The sequence below is a fragment of the Cloeon dipterum genome, chromosome 1 (genome assembly GCF_949628265.1).
Source record: "Cloeon dipterum chromosome 1, ieCloDipt1.1, whole genome shotgun sequence".
Taxonomy (NCBI): Eukaryota; Metazoa; Arthropoda; class Insecta; order Ephemeroptera; family Baetidae; genus Cloeon; species Cloeon dipterum.
The window spans coordinates 23,367,160-23,388,449 of record NC_088786.1 but is presented as its reverse complement, the minus strand read 5'-3'; the positions used below and the strand labels follow the sequence as shown (position 1 = coordinate 23,388,449).

The 21,290-nt window shown below is 42.9% G+C and overlaps 1 protein-coding gene across 4 annotated transcripts in view; it reads left to right on the top strand.

The window, feature by feature from the left end:
- Nrx-1 (Neurexin 1) overlaps nucleotides 1-21,290 on the top strand; it is a 78,982-nt gene that overhangs the window by 25,338 nt on the left and 32,354 nt on the right. For all 4 annotated transcript variants that reach the window (XM_065476893.1, XM_065476892.1, XM_065476894.1 and 1 more), the window contains one exon: nucleotides 4,135-4,270. In XM_065476893.1, coding sequence (XP_065332965.1) covers nucleotides 4,135-4,270 — 136 coding nt within the window. The remainder of the gene's footprint in view (nucleotides 1-4,134; nucleotides 4,271-21,290) is intronic.

The window sequence follows — 21,290 nt, the reverse complement described above, 5'->3', positions numbered from 1 at the left end:
TGAATCGCGTTTGCTCAACAGTAATTTTGTTCTGGTTATGGTTGTGAACTGTGAACCATTTTCAAGATTTGATCCTGATTATCTGCTACTTATATATAATGGCTTCTAATTTATCTTCACATTGGAAAAGACAAACATCATGTTTGTAGTGAGATCCTTTTGTCTGGTTGCGGGAATGGTTCAAAAGTTGGAATCATTGAATATGAAACAATATTATAATATGATTTATGTCATGAAAAAAATACTCGAGGATATAAAGAACCCACAGGAACGAGAGTTTAGCTTCGGAACTAATTTACTTTATTCCGACGCAGATTTTTTAATAATTTTTGCAATTTGATAAAAATTGTCTGCCATCCCCCAAACACATTAACAATCCCCAAAGATGATTTCAAGACTGGAAATTATGCTTCTAACATCTAATTCTAGAAGGGAAAAACTATGCACATTTTTAATTTTTAACTGATAAATGTTTCATGAACTGTGTATCACGCATGACCGTCAATAATTGTGGAAATGCCTCGCCACCGAAGTCTTTCCATTGAAAAACATAGCATAACTTTGCTACATGCTTGATCGTGAGTGTCTCAGGACGCTCGGCAGGAAAAGCGGAAACCTGCCGGCGATGAGGTGATGCAGATTGCTCCGCATCTCCCAGATTCCAGTGGATAGTCCGAATGATTTTGCTTACACTTGTTGAAAAGCCAACAACGCTGGAAATGAAAGAGCATTGATTGGAAGAGAAATTGCCAGTAAAAATCAAATGTGTCACACATTTAAAATAATTTTGGTTTAAAAGGAACTTGTTTCTGATTGAATAATAAGATCAAGTTGGAGCGTTTGTATTTTAAATTAATTTTAAATGACTTTCAAGGGAAAAATTCATCCAGCAGTTAGTGCGAACACGAGACCGAGGCAAAAAAATTCGCTTCCAATGGAGGCGAAATGGATCCGTTTTGCGTTTACTTGGGATATAAACGCTTCTCTTCTGGTAGTTGATGTTGGAAGCGAAACTTTGGAAGGGTTCGGTTCTTTTTCAGTTTCTTTTTCGGAACCATTTCGGTTCTATTGGTTCTATTTAAGAATTCAGGTATAAAAGGGCTGCTGTGATGACCAAAACACAATAAAGATATCGAGTAATTAATTATCAATACGACTTTCCCCGAACTGCCAGCTTAACGGGATTAAACCGGGAAAGGATGTTTGGCATAGAAAGTCATTATTAATGCAGCACCGATGAGTCTGCCTGCAATTCTTCCTCTTGCGGGTCCGAATTCGACTACACAACAATTGGCTTAAGCGCCCCCCTAATGCCTAATGCGAGACTGTAAGCCTTTTGGAGCGGACACTTTGGCGGTGCGTGTTAATTTATTTATAGATCGACAGGCGCCGGCACCTGCGATCCCTGGCCCGCAGAGGATGCTGTTCCCTGTCAACAGGCCGCTTTATCATTTGAGGCTGCGAGCCGCCCCCTGCTTAAAATGTGGGTGTCTCAGTCGGTGCGTTGGCTCGTTTCACGTTGCAAATCCGGAGGAGCGCGCGCGAGCGATGCCCCTCGGGGCCGAACGGCTGCCTATCCGTGTGCACAAAACGCCGAGCCTTATCTATCGCTGCGCAGCCGAGCGATTTCGCCAAAGGTGTTATGTATAAGTGAGCGTGAGTACGCGAGCCTTTGTGTGCCTCGATCGGTAATCTCTTTAAGTGTTGCTGTTTTATCGGCGTCGCCCTTTGTAGCTCTCGATCGGCTAAATCGCATTATTTGATTCGATGCGTGTCGCGAATGGAGCAATGTAAAGAACGGCCAATCTCTCCTCGACTCTTATTTATACCCGATAAATTACTGGGATTTGCTTTGTCAGTGGATTCAGTTCACTCCGCCCATAGGCTAATGGCGCACTCAAAGGGTGCTAACGAGCCAAGACAAGACGAGACTGACTGCCCCAGGCTGGTAAATACTTCTGAAATGCGCCGCATTTTATTGGATCGTGCAGTATGAGCGTTGCTAATTAAATTCCTTTTCGTGCACGTTCGCTTTGCAGCGGAAGAATTTCATTTTGCAACCAGAAGCGGCCAAAATTTGAAAACGGCAATTTTGTAACACCCCCATGCTGAAAAATTTCAAATATTTCCCCAAATATTTAACCGTCTGGTGAACTTTTGAAATGGACAAATATTTGATGTTAGAGGAAATAAAATATTCAACTCCCAGTAGAATTTTAATTCAAAGGCGATTACATTTTTTTAGTACTATTCATTTTATTCGGTTAGAGTATTTGCAGAGTTGGCCGTAGAAACAAGTCAAAAGGAAATAAGCGAAATAAGTGATTTTTATAAAATGGCGCACTTCACTGAACGAGAATAGTTTATAAATATTATTTGCTTTCAATTTAAGAGAATAGCCTATTGAATTTTAAAAGCGATTATAATGGTTCTGATAACATTAAATAAATTTTGTATCCACTTAAAACCAACAAGATAGGTTTCAAAATCAACTTTTAAAAGTTCCAACAACACCAGAATATTGATTAATATTTGCGATATTTGAAGGCTTGACAGGCAGTATCATAAAAAGATTTTAAGTTTGCCTCAAGAGTTTTTAAATTGCACGATTCAATCTCAAGATTGAAATGCACATAAAAAAGAGCCTAGAGATTAAGTAATGAGATATAAGAAAAATTAATCTACCTTAATGCGATGTGCTTGATTTTTAAATATTTATAAATGCAAGATTTGATGACTTGTTTTGGAGAAATAAACCGAATTTAATTGAATACTTAGACTCTCCAATTTAAGGACACACCAAATAAGCGTGATCCATTTTTGCCTCCATCATCAAACCCAATTTTCTAGATGTGAGCTGTTTACATTCGAACCGAAAATAAATCACCTTTCGGTACATACATGTATATGTTTAAAAAACGTAGCTCAACTACACCCACTATGATTAGCGGTAAAATAACAGATTGATGGCGAGTGTGGGCGATAAAGCACGCACATTGCATCGCGCACAAACGCAAACATTTTCTCAGCGTTAGCTTTTCGCCGCAGCCTATCTATCCGTGCAGCGGAAAACGACGAACGCGCCCAGCAAGCGCCGACATAATTATGCATGTCGGACCCACAGTCCTGCCACTGGATTAATTAATGGCCACTGGTGCAGAAAACTAAGCTGTGTGATGATCGCGTTTCATGTAAAGGCAAATGTAATATAACGCTGGCCATTCTTTATCTAGATGGATTTAGTACCGAATGCAAATATTGCGTGCAGGCTATCTCTTTTCTGGCCGTGTGTGTTGGGGAGTTCAAGGCTTCAATACTGATAGACAGCTGAGGATAGTCGATATCGTTATTTTAATGCGGTAGAGCATAATTGTAGATCCGGTAGTCTAATGAGCACTAAATTTTGATGATGATATTTGCCCTTCAGCAACGCTGTTTATTTTTGCATCAGGGAAATTGTTTAAGCTTGTACATGTTTACAATTCGTCCACATTTAGGGCGAACAACCTGGTTTGTATTTTTAATTAGTTGTTTACCCTATTTTAATTGGATATTAACAAAGATAACAAACGATTGAAGGTTTGCTTTTAAACAAAACATTTTTAATACATGAACTGTCCATATTTTGATGGAAAATATAATAATCGGTGTTTACCAATGTTGAAAAGATTTTTTTTCTTTTCCCTAAAATGTTTTGCCCTTTGGAATTTAATTTTATTTTAAGGTTTGTTGGACGAATGTAAATGCCACATTATTTGCCCCCTGCAATGAAATCATTTAATTATAAATCCAAGTTATACAAACTCAGCTTGTAATATTTCTTATAAAGAATTACTTAGTTTTTCACTTTAGAACAAAACACAACTCAACTGACAGGAGCTTTATTTTCGATGTTATTGCGAAAAAACTGTCCTGGAGTGAAATATTCATGAACAAATACTTTTAAACAAGCAGAGAAGAGAAGAACTCTACCACAGCAATCATTAATCATTTTGAAACGGTGCTGCTGAACTAAACACTAATTAAAATAACGGCCTGCCTTCAGGGCCCAACTACACGCTTGTAGTACGTCCGTTCGTGTAGATATTGGTCGAGCACTCATCTCACGAGCTGTTCCGTTGCAACTTGTTACAGGGCGTGCGAGGCAACTCGAGCGACGCCTGCGAGGACCACGACCCATGTCAGCACGGCGGCATCTGCATCAGCACCGACAGCGGCCCGATCTGCGAGTGCCGCAACCTGGACTACGAGGGCGCCTATTGCGAGAAGGGTGAGTGTCTGTTCTGTGTTGTGAGCCCGGCTTGGCCCGGCCGGCGAGTCCAAATCCGGCGGGCGCAGGTGGGCTGCGGTCCCGGCGCTAATTAGGCAAATCATGAGAGCGGCAGGTACTCTCACGCGTCGATTATTGCGCCAAGTGGGTAATTGGCTAATTATGAAATCGCGTGAGCGCCACGCAGAGTGCGACGCCGGCGACATTTCTGATGTGTTGCTGCGGCCAGATGATGGTGAAAGCATGCAACAGCACATTCGCTGCTAGAAAATCCAGATTGCGCCGCGGGCTGCACGAGCAACCGGGCAAAATAGAACGTAATTTATACTGGTGCGCAACTAATTTACGAGCCCTAATCCAGAACACGGCGCGCGCCTTACACCATTCAGGGACGTGAAAAATGGCTCTAGACGCCTTTTTAAACATTGGATATTGTTCTTCATTATTCATTTGTGGTCAATTCAAGAAGGAAATTAACAAAATAGCATTTTTTATTGTAATAAACGGATGTGCCTACTTTGAATTAAATTGAATTATAGGCAACAAAATCTGGGTTGCCTGGTTTGGCCCGGAATAATTTTGCCCGAAAACTGACGATATGAAGATACTGAAAATTGAAATGGTCGAAAATTTAATGGAATCTTGTGAAAAATATTACAAAGGTCGAATATTTTGTGCAAAGCCGGAAAACTGAAGGTTAAATGTGCAAAACCCGGAAATTGGGGAGGACTTATTCTTGTTCAATAAAATTAAAACAACCTCGCATTTTTCAAATATTGGACTTATTCTTGTTTATCAATTTTTAAATTGAAGAGTAAATATGTTTTCCCCAGTAAATAAAATTAATCATCGAATTAATATCGTAATTATGTCCCCATTACGAGATGTGAAAACTACTGTACGCCTTTGATTTGTGGAGAACTGCTTTAAAGGTGGAGTCTATATGAATTCGTTTTATGCTGGCGAGCTCGCTTTCAATTACTGCGCAGTAAAAAATATATGAAAATACCCAATAAGCTGTTTTCCACATCCCTGATGTTATTTTATTGTTTTAGACCACTTTTTACAGACAAACGTGTGAATGTGTGTGCTTACTGCAGTCAAATTTATTTGGTGGCGTGTTGCCAGTCACGTGGAAATATTCTTGCGCGCTACTAATTTTTTGCACTTGAATTAAAAATGAACTAACCGGCTAGTGACGAGTGACTGCCAGCCGGGAACGGGTTAAGCCGAGCGTGACGACAAATTTCCACACAGATGGCGTGCTCGTTTGGAAATTTAATTTCTCTCCTTAGTTTGCCCGTGTCTTGTGTGCACCTGTGCACGCGTGCCGTGATGGATTTTGCCATGAAATTGCGCCGTAAAAAGAGAGCAGGGTGCGACGTCCTTTGATTCACGAAGCCGATGTGCAATATTATGCAGGTGGCTTGCACGCTACTCGCTTTGTATGGCTGACGCAGTGCTCAAGATCAAAGAATGTGATGAAGATGCCTCCCCCTATACGTACGCAATGGCTGGAATGAATATTGCGCATAATATGAATTCAAATCCGTTTCTGCTGCAGGACAAGAATTCTTTCTGATCTGCGCAGTAAATTACGTTTTTTTCTTTTGCAAGGTTGGAATTGCAAACTTCGCCTTTATTTTTTTTCATTCTCCACACTTGAAGCGAATTCCAGGTTTATTTGACGTCAGTGTTGTAATATTAGCTTGAAAGAACGTGGACGTTGGAAAAGATGTTATGCGGTCGGTAAAAATATCAATTGGAACACCATTGGAATTTTAGTGAACAAGTGCATCATATGACGTCGTAAGTGTTAAGGCTGGTATTTTTAAGACACGCCACTTCTATTGCAACAATAAATATCGCAATAAAGGAAAATTTAACAAGTATAGCTGGAACATGTTTACGCACCCCATCTTTTCCACCCTAACAATGATTAGTTAGGATACTAAGGACTGTAGAGATGATCCTTAGTAAGGACTAAGGAAAGTAAATATTACTATCCTGAAGAAGTCACAATGTGCTCTTTGTCCAGATTTTTCAGCAAAATCAACCAATCCAAAAAACAATCACAAGTGCTCTGATTTTCGGAATTATCACCAGAACATATGAAATCAATGATTTTCATCGCGTCCGCACGCCCTTAAATTATGTCAATTTGGTATGAAGCAGTCCAGTGATAAATTGCCAAAGTTATATGAATAACGAGCGAACACATTTACAAATAAATGGCCCTGGTAATAGCATTATGGAACACGATCCGATTACCCGGGCGAGCAGAGTGACGCCAAATAAACCGCTTGCGTTGATATATATTGGAAGAACTGAAATTGCTGGCAGTAATGCGGTCTTGAGGCCCGAAACGCTGTGTCAGCACTCAAATTGTGCACCAGATTCCAGCTTCTGCTGGCTCTGGCGGCTAATAAGACAGCCAACATTCCGTCAGACAGAGATGTAAAATACGGCTGTGAATCTCAATTCGAACCTCGGTGGCGGCGCTCTCGCGTCACATAATGCGATTTTCGATGTGCTTGGCGTGACTTTCCAACTCATGATTAATGCTCAGTCTGTGCCCGAGCCGTAATGAGAGTCTTTCGTTCGTTTTATACGTGCATCGCAATCGGGAGCGCACGGCACTTGGCCGTCTGACTAAGAAGAAATATACTGGAGGTAGCCTAGATTAGCCTTTTTATATAGCGCGCGTGCTGGTGGCGGATGAGCAGCGCCATTTTTATTATATTACGAGAGCGGGGACAAGAGCTGCAACTGCAGTGCACTACGTCTGATGACCCGATTGCCCTCTGCAAACGCAGCCTGCATGAAAGTGTTATTATAACTGCACACGCTGCGCGAATTAATTATGGCCGGCGGCAGCAGGTGAAGTCTCAACTGTAAGGCTGCTGCGCGAGCGAAAAGTTTCAGCCCGTTCATCAGCGCGCAAGTGGAGCACGCAGTGTTTTGCACTTCTCTGCCGCTGCACAAAGGGTTCCGGAAGATCAAATTATGTCGCACCACCGGGGAACTAGGCTTTTGTCATATTAATTAAGGCTTCCTTGCATTTCCGCTCTGCCACATTTCATTTGTGTGGTATCAGTTGTCACATTGCAATGTCAATTTTTCATATCAAAGAACACCAAGCACTTTATCTCTTTAGTTTTGTCCTCTCTCGGCTTCTTGGGAACGGGGAGAGTATTATTTGGCAGCTTAAGTACTTCTGAAAAGGCCTGACGAGCGAAAACAGCTGCTGTGCAACATGCGAACGTAAAGTAATAATTGATACTCTTTTGTTACCCATCCTGATTCAAAGAGCAGGAACAGAACAATTAAATATTTTAAGTTTGTTCTGCCTTCTAATGAGTTTTCTTATTTTTTTGTAGGTTCAAACTAGAGAATTATTAAATGCAGAGTAAAATAATTCTAGAAAAAAGTGAATTAAATGCTTAATTAATGTCGACTTTGTATTACTTTGGCAAGAATAAACAACAAATGTCAATAATTTCATTACATTTTTCATCGATTAAATTGGCCGCAGTTGATCCCGCCACGTAGCATAAATTGTTACATAAAGACGTGATAATAATCTTTAATGCGATAAAAATATAATTAAACAATTGTTATCTTTATATGTAATATTGTTTACATACAATTATCGAATATTGACTCAACACTGCAGCAACATTTTTCATAATTACGCAAATTTAATTTAAAGAGCATTATTTTTGAAATTTTTAAAGCAACTTTGGAGCTCAGCCAATGAAGCCGATAAAACACTACCCAACACAAAAAATGAGCGAAAATACGACGAGTTCCACGCTGTATTAGTCGGAAGAATAATAATAAAATGATATTACGTATTATGGTACTCTTTTTTGCAAGTCTTTGACATGATATTCCCCTTTTATTATGTCTGATGAAAAACGAAATCGGATCAGGCGGAGCCAAGAATATTAAGTAAATTTCAAATGGAAGAATATTAATCAAATAACTAAAGCTCGACTCTCCAAGCGGAAAAACAATTTTATTAGATTTTCTCTCTCTTCCTTGACAGTATACTTCATATCTTGACACTTCCTTCGTCCTGATCTGTCCCAACGCGAGCCTAGCTGAGTTGCAGAGATCCGCAACACTTCAGTTTATTGTTTAATTGACAATTGTTAATTTGCAATAAGATTTTTAAAGTCAAGATTCTCTTTTCAAAATTATTGGAATGTTTAATGAGACATGGACGGAAGAACAGGCCTCTTATTTTTCTTGAGAAGGCGCAAAATTTGAAGTCCTTTTTCTACGAAGCTGTTCAAAAGTTGACTTTATTTAACTTTGACGGAGAAAAGGAGGCTTCTTTGGTAATTCTCAGAGGCACGCCTGCCGTCCGTGCAATCACGTTATCGTCTGATGGTGATGAACGTCGTTAGTCTAGACGGCTAATTTGCGCGTTGCGGAAAACAATTTGGCGAGTACACGTCTCCGCCTCCCACGTGCACTCATCGGAAGCTTCAAAGCGTCGGTTGGCCAATCGAGATAAATGGATCTGCTTTCTCGCGCGCACACGTCACTGATCATAAAGGACACTTTATTACTATTATTATTACGATTATTGCTTTTCTCCCACTCGGTCTGCCAGGGTCGAAAGGAGTCGGAAAGGCTTGCACCGTGTTTGTCGACCTCCTTGGGGAGATGAGAGTGCTTTTTTTGTTTCGCAACATTTTCTCTGGCGTGCGGCGCGAAATATCAAATAAACGCAGCCTTGCTTGGTAGCGGGGCTAATGCAGTAATAAAATCAACATACACGCAGCGAGGCAAACGCCCAGAGCGCACCTTTTGTCGGGCGAAAGGGGCCGACTCTGCTGGGAACGACCTTTTCGGATCAATTTTGACAGCGAAATTGTATCCGCTGAAATTATTTTGTCCTCGCGCGTGTTTACTGTCAATAATCAGCTCCCAAATTTTTGTATTCGTTTGCTTTATGGGTGACGTGGAGTATTTTTTAATCAATTATAACAAATATTGTTTAAAACAGAATTCACCGATTTGCTGGTCTAATATTCATCATGAGGCGTTTCCGGAACAGTGGAGGGGAAATTCTAATTTAGTCAATAAAATCCTCTCTCGACTCCATTCTTTATGTTGTTGTGCTTGATTATGCCTGACGAAAAGCTGCGTTTCTTTCTGCCTCAGAAAATTCGTCCCCATTAGAGCAGAAATCAATTTTGCGCCTGCAAAGTCCTCATCAAACTGGCAAGTAAAATAAGGCGGAAGGAAAATCGATGGCGGTGCCAATCAAAGTGAGTTTGCGTGCCGCGGCTATCCAACACTCGGCCCCGCTCCTGGGAAAACTTTTGTGCCAAATAACTGCGCCACTATACCAGATATTTATCTTAATTTTATTGCTTAACTATACACACCTCGATAAATAAAGTTCAGCTCGCCCTCTGGTCTTTTTGTGCCGCCATCGCGGTGGTTAGTTTTCAAGGAAAATCGAATCTAGATCACTCACTTCATTCGCGAGGAATTGCAGAAAATTGAACTTACTATTTGGAGTGGAGAGCAGCCAATTCAAGAGTAGATGACAAACTCGGCTCTTTTTGTGTAAGGCGGCTGCGCCTATGTGACCAGAATTCAGCGGAAGGGAATAGGAAATAACTGCTAAGATTTACAGCCCCGATGGAAATCGAGTTAATCACCGAGCCAATGGCTTACTTGTGGTGCCAATTAACGTAGCTAGGGGAAGTGTTAGAGTTATTTTCAGAAAGTAAATGCGGTCAGGCACTGTCGGGAAGGAAAACAGAAAACTGTGTTGACTTTTTTTGCATTATCTATCATAAAACATGGCAGGCAGTGTGGTTACCACGAATTTGAGTGATTATAAGCCAAATTTATGTTATCATGAGGAAAATCAAATTCAGTAAGCTACTCTAATACCTTCGTATGAGGCAGATAAATTCTGCTGAATATAAATTCTCAGGCGCAAAATGCACTTTGCAGGCGGTGTCGCAAACAAAAGGCATTTGGACGGAAAAGTCCGCGACGGTCATCGCGAAAAAATACAAAACCCAGCCGGCGGCGCGGCGTGTTTCACGATGGCCTGGTGTAAACTCTTCGGGCTGCTGGAGATGGGCCACAATTCAACAGCTTTGTTCTCGCCGCATACCCTTCCCTCGCCCGCTATGTACACACATATATCCATGTATATGTGTATGGAAATGAGCGTGTGCGCATAATAGAGCCATGCTTTTGTCATGCGAAACATGCGCGTCGCGAGTTAAACACAAAAAACTCTAGCGTTTCGCCGGCACCGTTGCCGCGGGAATTATTTTTAAATTTTATTGTTCCGCCGACGCCGACGCCGCATCGCTCCCGCTGTCCTGCTTTGCAGACGAAAAATGCGATGTAGGCAACCGGTGCAGTAGCAAAGAGTGCCGCGTTGCATATTCACGATTTCTGTCTGTCCAATTCATCCATATTCATTATATTTTATTTTTTCGTTCGCCCGTACAAAACTGACGTCGAAATGACAAAAAGCGTGTGCGGCTGCCCGGGTAAATGAGATTTTGTCACGTTTTTTGTGATTCTGTCTACTGCTGGAGTGTGGTGTTTTGGACGGCAAGGCAGTTAAATTTTATGGCAACAAGTTCGTTGATGCTGCGCCTGGAAACAAAAAAGTGCCGTTAATATTGGTGAGCTATTATCTTTGATTAAGCCAAACTTTTTTGTAAGTGTGACTATGTGGACGATAATAGCCTATAACAACTTTGTTTCGTAAAATTAGACTTTCTAATAGTCTGACAAAAACGATTACCCAAGTGTTATTTTTTTTTAGTTGAAATATATATCACAATCAAAGGCTCTATGAGGCCAGCAATAACAATGTCGCACAAGATAGATCGTTAGCATTTCATTAACGGCGAGGCCAGCCAGCAATAATTACCGTCGCCAATAAATCAGCCTCAGATGCACATAAGAGCGAGCCACTCAATTATCAGCAAATTAACCGCGACCGCAAACTCTGCCAGAGCCGCTGGCAGGAAGCATTCATCCAAATTAGCAGAGAAAACGGGACGAATACTGGAGAGTCGGCAAGCCACCTTAATAATTTACCGGTGGCAAACAAAACAGAAACAGGATGGCAAAATCAATGAGGACCAGCATGCTGCGGCGTGGCAGTGAGTGTATTGTTCGGCGTAATCTCGCCGCTATAAATCAAGACCCGCTGGCTGACGTCACACGCGCTTGTTTCAAAGAACATCCTCTCTCCTCTCGTGGCGTTTAGTTTGTTTAGCGGTGTTGTTGCCCGCTGGATCCCTGATTGCCGCCGCCACCGCCGTTGGTGCTTGTGTGTGGTGTGCGGATCGTACGGCGGCACATCAAAGCAAGAGGGTGCCCCTCGCCATTGAGAACACGCACATCTGTGCCCAATTTAATTGAGCCCGTCGTCTAACTAGTTTTGCCCGAGCGACACCACCCTGCGCGCTTGTTCCACACGCGGATTTGGTATACGCAAGGAGCACTGCTGCTTTTGCCAATGCTCTGCGGTCCGAACTTCAACTGCTGTTGTTGCTCTGCTCATTCCAGAGTCTTCCAGGCTTATGGGAGAGGCATAATTAAAAAACGACAGACAACTCGCCAAACTAGGCCTTCAAAGAATAAAAAAATGTATGGATTTTTTATTACCCTTTTAAAAGAAAATAATGACATTCACGCAAGACTAAGATTCTAAGACGTTGGCATGTTTCAGAGTCTATGAAGCACGAAGGCTGTAAAATAAAGAGGTCTATTTGACTAACAATCAGGAGTAAAAATCAGCAACGGCGTAAAAAACTCTTTTAGTATAATTGTGATTTCAAGTACAAAGAAAGAAACGTTGAATTTATGGCGTGACTCAATTAAGTTGAGAAAAAATAAGTCTTTCAAGGACTTCCTAATAACTGATGTTGAAAAGTTTAACATTATCAATTTTTTACATTTTATCCAATTATTCCCTCGTAAATTAAAGGTTGTGCGTTTCGGAATCACATAAAATCGCCCGGATACTGGTCCGAATATTCTTAGCGACAATAATGGCAGAGAAAAAATAGCCACTTTGTTTTCGGGTTTCAATTAAAAGAGTCAATTTAATCGCTACTAAAAAAGCGCAAGAGAGACGACCCATTTCCCTTTTTTCATTATCTCGCGTCGGGGACAATATTGCATTTATTTTTAACTGCGGCCAACGCAAAAGAAAACGAACCGCGAGAAACAATATATCACACAGCGGGCTACTGGCACCAGAGATAAAAAGCGTCCTTTTCTACAGCTCAGCACACATAATGGCGAATTCGCCGGAGAGAAATTGCAGCGCGCGCGTTTTGTGTTCCAGCAACGAGAGAGCAACATGCAAAGCACATTCAAAGAGTATAATATACTAATTCCTGCTACTTGTAATTCAACAAGCATTGCCAGCACTCGAGCTGGCCTGCGTGTGTATTGTATTGTGTGTGTGAGTGTGTTCCAGGCGGCGAGCGCGGCGAACAATTCGAGAGACCAACCGAGGCAAATATGAAGCAAATTTAAATTTCGCTGCACGAGAAAGTGGTGGCGGCCGAGGTCAAAGTGTCGGCGGCGGATGTAACATGCACGGCGAAATATGCAAATTACTGCAGGCCTTGGAGGAGCGAAAACTTGCAAAATTTCCAAAGCAATAATTAGCCGGTGCAGTCCCTTCGGCGTTTTCGCTTTGAACACGCGGCGCGAAGATTATGCTGGAAAGAAGCCGAGCACCAACTGCACGGAAATTTAATATATTCTTGCACCTAGGAGGCTAATTAATAATTCAGCAGGAGTGCTGAGAGTGGAGAGGATGAAAAAAGTGGCAGTCATTGTGCACGACTCGGCTTTTTGCTGCCTACGAGAGGTGAACTTTGTCTTATTCCAGCAAATATTTAAGAGCCTTTCAGGCCGTTTTTCAAGGAAAGCGGCGCAGTTCACCTCTTCAGGAAAGTAGGAAGATTAATTTCACGTCAGTCAGAAAGGAAGTTTCAATCTTACGCAGCTGGAAAATGAGTTTCTGCTTCCACTCGCTTTAATTGGCTCGCCGAGAGTGAAAATCTAATTGACAATTTTTGTTTGCAATATGCCATCAGAGCTCGTGGGTAACAAAAGCAGACTAGATGAAAGCGATGCCGAGCTACTAACTCAATTTTGGGCTCCACCTGAAGCGGAGGATGCGCGACGGCGGCGGAGGCGGAGGCACTCGAAAACTTCTTCCTCCTCTGCTCCTTTTTATCTGGCTGTTTACTTTGTTCAAGTTTTCAAGCTGCATCACATCAAGAAGACGACTTTAATTAAATAATTGCTGACAGCAACCCGGCTGTCTGAACATGCGCACACTCGCGGGAATGCGCGTCTGGTGGTTTTGTACCCGCTGCTGTTTTCGTTTCACTCGGCACGCCTGGCAATTTTATTGCCGAAAATGAAATTGTATTTGCGAGCTACGCTGGCGGCCGCATTTCTCTCCGGCGCCCACCGGTCTCAACTACCGTCGCTCTCTCTCGGCTAAAATTGAATTGCGGCAGGCCACGGTGCAGAATTTCAAATGAAATTGTGTCAAATATTGCAGCCGCAGATTTGACACTGCGGCGTTTTCTTCTCGGCAAATGTGTGTGGATGCCTCGCTTTTTAATAATGTCCGCAGAGCAAAGCTTTTGGCAAGCAAGCATTTTCCGAGCGTGCTTCATTTGTATTCCGCTGAAATAGAATTTGAGCTGCTTTTCCAGACCAGACGTCTGCTTTTTGGCGAGACAAATATACAATTTCTTGCCGTGTCTCCGTGTTCGTCTTGTAAATACAAGTATTTGCTTTGCCTTTCCACACAATGGCACTCAGAGGGAGCGAAAGAGCAGGAGATATAGCTGGAATACGCGTCTTCACAATATAAGTTATTCATCTGTCTGCGCGCGTGACGTAGAAGTACCATAGCTTTCAATTTGTAATTCGAGTCACATTGACAGAAGATTCAACTCTGATTTGGCCCCAGCAAATCACTTAATGCTGTAGCAAATTATCTGTAATTACTTTTCTCTCCGCAACAGTAAAGTTTTAATGCTCCAACTTGCGCGATATATGTACCAAAACACCACATTGCTCGTGGGGTCGTGGGGGAAAAAGCTCGCGACCATAAACTCGGAAAAGTTATCATTGAAAGAAGTGGTATCCATGTCACTGTTAATTTCTTGCTCTCCAACTTTCAGAGCGGAATGGCTCAGCCTTGCGTCTAGACACTTTTAGATAGAGCCACCCCGTTCGCAAAAACTTGGACCAGAGAGTGCTCGTTCTCTTTTAAAAAAATAGCGAAAGCAATTTGCTGTTAAATGCAGAAAGCTTGTTACCCGCGCTGCCTGTCCGGGAGAAATTAAATTCAGGGTTCACCAGAGTAGAAAGCGACAGATAGGGAAGGACGGACCTCTCTTTCGCCGAGAAAATAGATTCAGCACGAGCACATTATGTCTATTTGCGCCTAGGGTTAGGTGTAGGAGGAGGAAGAAAAACACGTTCTTTGTAGGTCACCGGTTCAGATGCAGCATGCTCTGCCATATAATATCTCAGCGGAGCTGGCTGGCTGCTGCTGCTGACCTCGTATTTATGCTGGCCATTCCGCCAGCCGAGCGTACTATTCCTCCTCCTCGGCCTCGTGCGCTAATTCGCGTGCATTCGTTGCGCCTGCTTGATATTCCCTCCACCGTTCATCCAGCGCAGCTTTACAGCTCTGGCAAGCACGGCTTGTCCTATTTGCATTGGAAAATTGTACCGACGCGTGACTGCCAGGCAAGGCCGATGCAACTTTCAGCATAATTAACTAGAACAGTTTTTAAGCAAAACGGTGGAAATACCGAAGGGTACTCATCAGTTCTGAGGGATTGTTTTATGCACAATGAGTTTTCTTCTTACTCTTTGATCGATCCGCTGCATTATAATATAACTTCATCAATTTGAGCTTAAGAGGTCAAGCCTGGTATGAAAGTGATTAATAACAGAGCACACCCTTAGCAGGGGATGTCAGAGGATTGGCATAATAGTGTTTCACTCCCTTATGTTTGAAAATGGCGCATCAAAGGAAAAATCTATTATTTTCACAACTTCAATGGGAGTATGACTGACAAGTAAATAGTAAACCCATTATTCTGGCTCGTCCTTCTTTTTGTGAAACAAAAATCGATGATTGACACGAATAAAACTACTTTGAAGTTAGGCAATTTGCTTTGTTGTGCTGAGTATTGAATAGTCTTTTGACTGGCAAACGATCATTTGCATTTTCAAACAAGCTCCGCAACTTTTTGCGCTAAAGTACCCGTACGAGTTTTTTTCTTACCGCGAGCAATCTGCAATTAACCTAGTTCTCACAAACAGACAAAGCTGCTTGTGAATTAAATGGGCTCCGAGGAAAAATCCTTTACAGAGTTAACAAAAATATTGCACGCTGCGAGCGCTCGTCGTCGAGGAAATAAAGAAGCACGTCTTGAACAACTGAAAGCAAATTGCCGCAAGCTGAGGCACTTTATTCGCGACAGACTTGTGCGTTTTGCTCATTTTTTACGTCCGCGCCTTGTGTTTGACGATTTCGCGAGGGCGAAATTGTTGCTCGGCGCATGTTTATTCAGTTTACGCCGGGCGAAATTCGTCCGAGATTGATGATCGGCCATAAGCGCACGTTGCACAAGGCGAGGAAGTAGAACGGAAAGTGTAACACACCCGCGAACAAGACGAGGAAAATAAAACACGAGCACGCAATTCATTGACCTTCCCATTCGTACAAGCCAATTAATTATTCCACCCCCAAGGGGAGCGGCCGAGTCCATATCTTCTTTCATCCGACTCGTTCTCATCAGCGCCGACGAAACGCGAGTCGGGAGAGCGCTGGGCTGTATATTTTTCACGTCGGCCGTGCCCGTAAAATAAATCTCGCCCGTGGAAGGAAGCAACCTTTCATTCCCGAAATAAAAATTTCATCGGTTGGCCCGCGTGCTGATGACATATCGAAGGTCGTGAAAGTAGCGTGAACAAAAGCCAATATTCCGCTCCCCTTGCGTTAGGCCAGGAGCCCATAAGGGTTTGATGGGGTCATGCCACGACGGAGCGTGGCGGGATTTTAACCCGGCCGACGAGCGGAGAAGCAAACTGTGGTGGCTACAAGATCGCGTGTCTCCAGCAGCCCTCGCGAGCAGGGAGCAAAAGAGATCCATCGATTCGAATACACACAATAGAGTCGAGGCAAATGACGCTTCTCGACAATACAGCTGCCAGCCAATCTTTTTATGAATTTTGTATTATTTGTGGGTGCAACGAACTACCAACGACCGTTCCATGTGACTGCTTTATTTCCTTCTCGGAACGGAAACTTGGTGCATGTCAAATCGAGACTCACGTTGCTTCCACTGAAGCTTTTGAAGTGATTCATAAATGCGGTGTTGAAATTTCATTTTGACGAAATATTTTGAATGCTGCTTTCTGCTTAGATAAATAAAAGCTTCGAAATTTTCCTTGTAGTTATAAAACACAGTTTAGGAACAACAAACTTTTCGGAGCTATTTTAGGGAGCGATTCCAGGCATAATTAGAGCGCTTTTCTTAAAATCAACAAAAACAAAGCTTCGGTTACCTATAGTGAAGAAAGAGCTGCCTGCTTTTAATTGTTGATTGGATGAAATTAAGGGCCACCCGTTTGTATTTCAAAGAAATCGCCAGAAGAGCGCCAAATTTCAGCATTAGGGTGCATTCGGAATCCGCAGTAATTAAGTGCAAATAATTAAGGAAGCGCGGGCTATCTTGGTTGATGGTGGAGGCGGGCAAGCCAGAGGTGGCTCGGCGCGCGACAAATTGTTTAGACAGGAGGCAGATGCCTCTGGAAGCTTTCTGGCTCTGCTCGCTTATTTGGCATGGGGACGAACCGCCTAATTGGTGTGCTCACCGCGCACTCTTTCCACCCTGTGCGAGTGTGTGTGTGTGAGTGAGAGAGAGAGAGAGAGAGAGAGAGAGAGAGAGAGAGAGCCGGTGAGCGAACGAGCGATTCAATCTGCGGGAGCATCACTCTCGCCCTCACTCTTGGACCGCTTTGATGAAATCAATAATACAATCCGCATTGGCAAACACCGACGGGTGCCGTGAATTGGCAGTTAATCGAACGGATTAATAGAAAAGCCCGCACGAGGAAATAAATTTTCCAACAGCGTGAGAGTGCCTGTGCACAAGGATTGAATGCGTTGGTGCGATGTTAATATCTTTTGCAGTCAAAATATTTTTACTTGAAAATTACAGGTTTTGGGAATTGAGTGAATGTTATTCTCTGAAATACATATGATTTTCAACCAACGTTGTCTATACACGTATATTACTAATTGTAAGTACATATATAATACTTTTTATTAAAGTTCTAATACAAAATTATTACTCTTTATCAATGAAAAACTTTCAAATAATAATTTAGAACCATGTTTTATCTTCAATGCACACGAGTTATCAGCCACGTGTCGAAGGGCAGTTTGAGGGAATGGCAATAATTATTGTTATGAAATTGAGTTTTATTACAAATCGAATCTCACGAAAAACGGCATTATTATGGAAAAAATAGTTGAATATCAATATTTCAATATTATATCCTATTAATGGCAGTTTTACTCAATTTGAATCAATTATCAATTATGTGTGCCTGTTTCTAGATAATCAACGAGTTTTCATTCTCCTTAAAGTACAGACTTTCAGCTCAACCCTTCGAAAAAACCTATAGTTATGTTATTCCTTTTCATAATGCTATCCATCATCGGAATTTCTTTATCTTGAGCTTCAAATTTCAAGCACTCCTGAATACCCGTCAAACAGACTGGGATTGATTTTACCTTTTCAAATAAGTGACACGAGCCAGCAAAGTGCTAATGCAACTCCAACAAAATTGCTCCCCCTCTCTAGGCGAATGAATTGAATTGTGACCTTCGCGGCGCCCCCGCTTTTGATATTGGAAAGGCGTATCCACGTAAAAAAGGAACTAAAGAGGATTCCAGTGGGTGAAATAATGCGAGAGCGCAGCCAAGACATTACTTCAACTCCCACACGTGCCGAACAGGCCACAATCAGAGGCCCCGGGGCTGCTGGCTGCCTCTTTTGAGGAGCTCGCCACTTTTACCTCGCGTCACACAGCACGCCACCTACGCACCAAATCCAATAAGAAGTTGAACGGACGAATGCTAAAGTGTGCGCGGCGTTGGGTGGCGAAAAGCACCGCGTACGGCGTGACGACTGACGACATCCGTGACCCAACTCCGCCGACGAACAAATCATGTCGACACTTGGCTCGTCGGCTGGAATTATTGCGCGTGGGCCGCTCCATTCTGACTCTCTCACTTTATTATTATTGCACCGCTCGCTCGCCTGCTGCCCGCGAAAATAACGCGCCAAGCAAAATAATTTACCACCTAGTCAACTCTTGTCAAATTGAGTTTGTTCTGAGGAAATATGGTGGGCCGACTTGATTTATACTCCCTGGCGCGCGCGCCCAACACGGCCTGCAGACGACGACGGCGGGCGAATAAAAAAGACGTCGAAATTTATGGACGCGCGCGCTGTAAATTGCAGGCCATGTATCGCCGGGATATCTCGGTGGCAGCGGACACGGAATATGCCCTTTTCCTCGAAATAATTGGAATATGAGTGTTACTTGCGGCGAATTAGTCGCAGTTTCGCTTTGTGTTTACCGCATTGTGCGCATGTGACCATGCAAAACAGGTTTGCGTGGAGAATGTGTTTCTTGTTCTAAGAGACCTGTTAAAATAGCTTTGATCCAAGACCTATTAAGCAGGGATTTATTGACCGGTTAGTGTCAAAATCAATATTTATAAAAAATTCATTTTCAGGGGCTTTTCAAGATAGTTCCGATATGCAAATTCAAACGTATAATTTTCCAATCCACTTTGACCCTTTTAAATCGGAACACATTCCGTCCAAAAATATGACCTCGATCCCTCTCTTCACTTGGAACTGTTGCTAGACATCATAACAAGAAAACAAAAGTCATAATATCGATGATGCATGCTGAGAAACGATTTGCCAAGTAACAGCGAAATCTCTTCCGGCATTACAACGCCTCGGGCGGGTCAATATTCCAGCAGCGCTAATCCCCTCGGTTCCGATTTCCACGCAACACAATTTGGAGAAAAAGTTTTCTGCCTGTTGGTGGCAAGCAAGCCATCAACAACAACATTAGCCCAATATCGAGCCAGCGGCTGCGACAGCTCGTGTGTGCGGGTGATCAGTTTTATTATTTGTGCCTCTGTGGGGGTTTACTGCCGCGTGTGTTCCACTTGGCTGCGACTTTACTGACCCGAAAACTTCTCACATCCACGCCGCGTCATAATGCCATCACATCCACTCTCGCATTAGGCCCGGTGATACATTAGCCGTCGAAACTTGGATTGCCTACTTCTTCAGGGGTCGTCGCGACTAACATATGTACCCGCCCGCCGAGAGAGCACAGCGCGCGTATAGTACTCTCGACACACACATATGTTGCGCCAGTATCAGAAGCTCTCACGGCTGAAAAAGCAGCACTAATGGGTCTGCCCACGTGAACTTGGCGAGATGGCACTTCCCTTTCCACGCGCGCACTTTGTTCTCAGCCATCGTTTTGCGGTTAGCAGAAAGGCCCACTTCCGATACAAGGGCTTCCTTCTTTATTGGAATGAACAGAGTAGAGAGAGAGAGAGCCTCAAAAGGTAATGAATTCGCCTATGGAGGGCACCTCAAAGAGCTCTTAACATAGCACCTAACTTTATTCATTCGTGGCGTGTTTTGCTTCTTTTTTGCCTTCGATCAGAACAAAATAGTCTCACGGAGAAAAGACTGATAAAAATATAGGATAAAAACAGCAATTAAATCAATTTGAACCTGAATTGCATAATAGTCGAGCAAACACAATTCAAGTAAATAAATAATTTGGCACATTGATGATTGATGACAGGCTTTGGTAATTTCCATTCCATCACAGCTTCAGCTGAATAGACCTCGTATGACGAAAAATGCCTAATAAGACGAACAGCAAAAGGCTCTCCAAGTGGACAGTTCGAACAGCAGGAGCAAACAAAAAGCAATTATCTAAATTCACCAGGGCAACGAGTAGACCGGTCGAATTAAGCGTCGTGTTGTACAATGTGTTTCATAAAGCTCGACCTGCTGACAACTTATGAAGACATAAAACTGTGCACGGCTCACAGAACGTACGCGCGTCACGCCGATATACATTAACCGAGTCTAAACTCTCGCTCGCTTGCTCCATTCATTAGCGCAAAATGTATCCACGAGAATTCGGTCGTGAGACGACACGACGATTCCCGAGGCGAATTTGCCTTGCAAATGAGCCGCACAGCATGATGACCGCGAAGTTGAACCTTAATGACAGCATCACACACACATATACATACACACTCACCAGCCTGCGAGTCAAGTCTGCATAGCAGACCTCGTTTATCGATCTGCTGATCAGGCTTACTTGCTTTGCGAGAGAGCTGCAATCTGAATTCGCAGCCAACTAACGCAATTTGCCCGCATTCAACCGCTTTGCAAATGAAAATTTGCGCGGTCTGCCTGCGGCGTCAATAAAAACAAAGCGCCTGCGAGGCGTAAAACTCGGCCGATAACACGGCTTATTAAGCACACGTCTAGACGGCCCAATCGCACTTGCCAGCAGCCAATTGGCCCAGAACTTGGCCTAATTTTATGGAAAAGTTGCTTGTTTACCTGCTGCAGCAGATTGCCGGCAAACTTTGCACCACCGACGACCAAAATCGCGCGCCCCGCACCCGCACGACCGTAATAAAGAAGCTGACAATATTTCTCGTAAGAGAAAAGTTTAGAGTGATATTTAAATATCTTTTCCTGTCGGATTACGGACGCAGGACGAAACTTTCTAGTTTGGATTTATGGCAGCTTTATGCACTGCGTCGCAAACAGAGCAGTTCTTACCCAAGAAATTGGCAAACATATAAAATGGACTACAGCGCGAC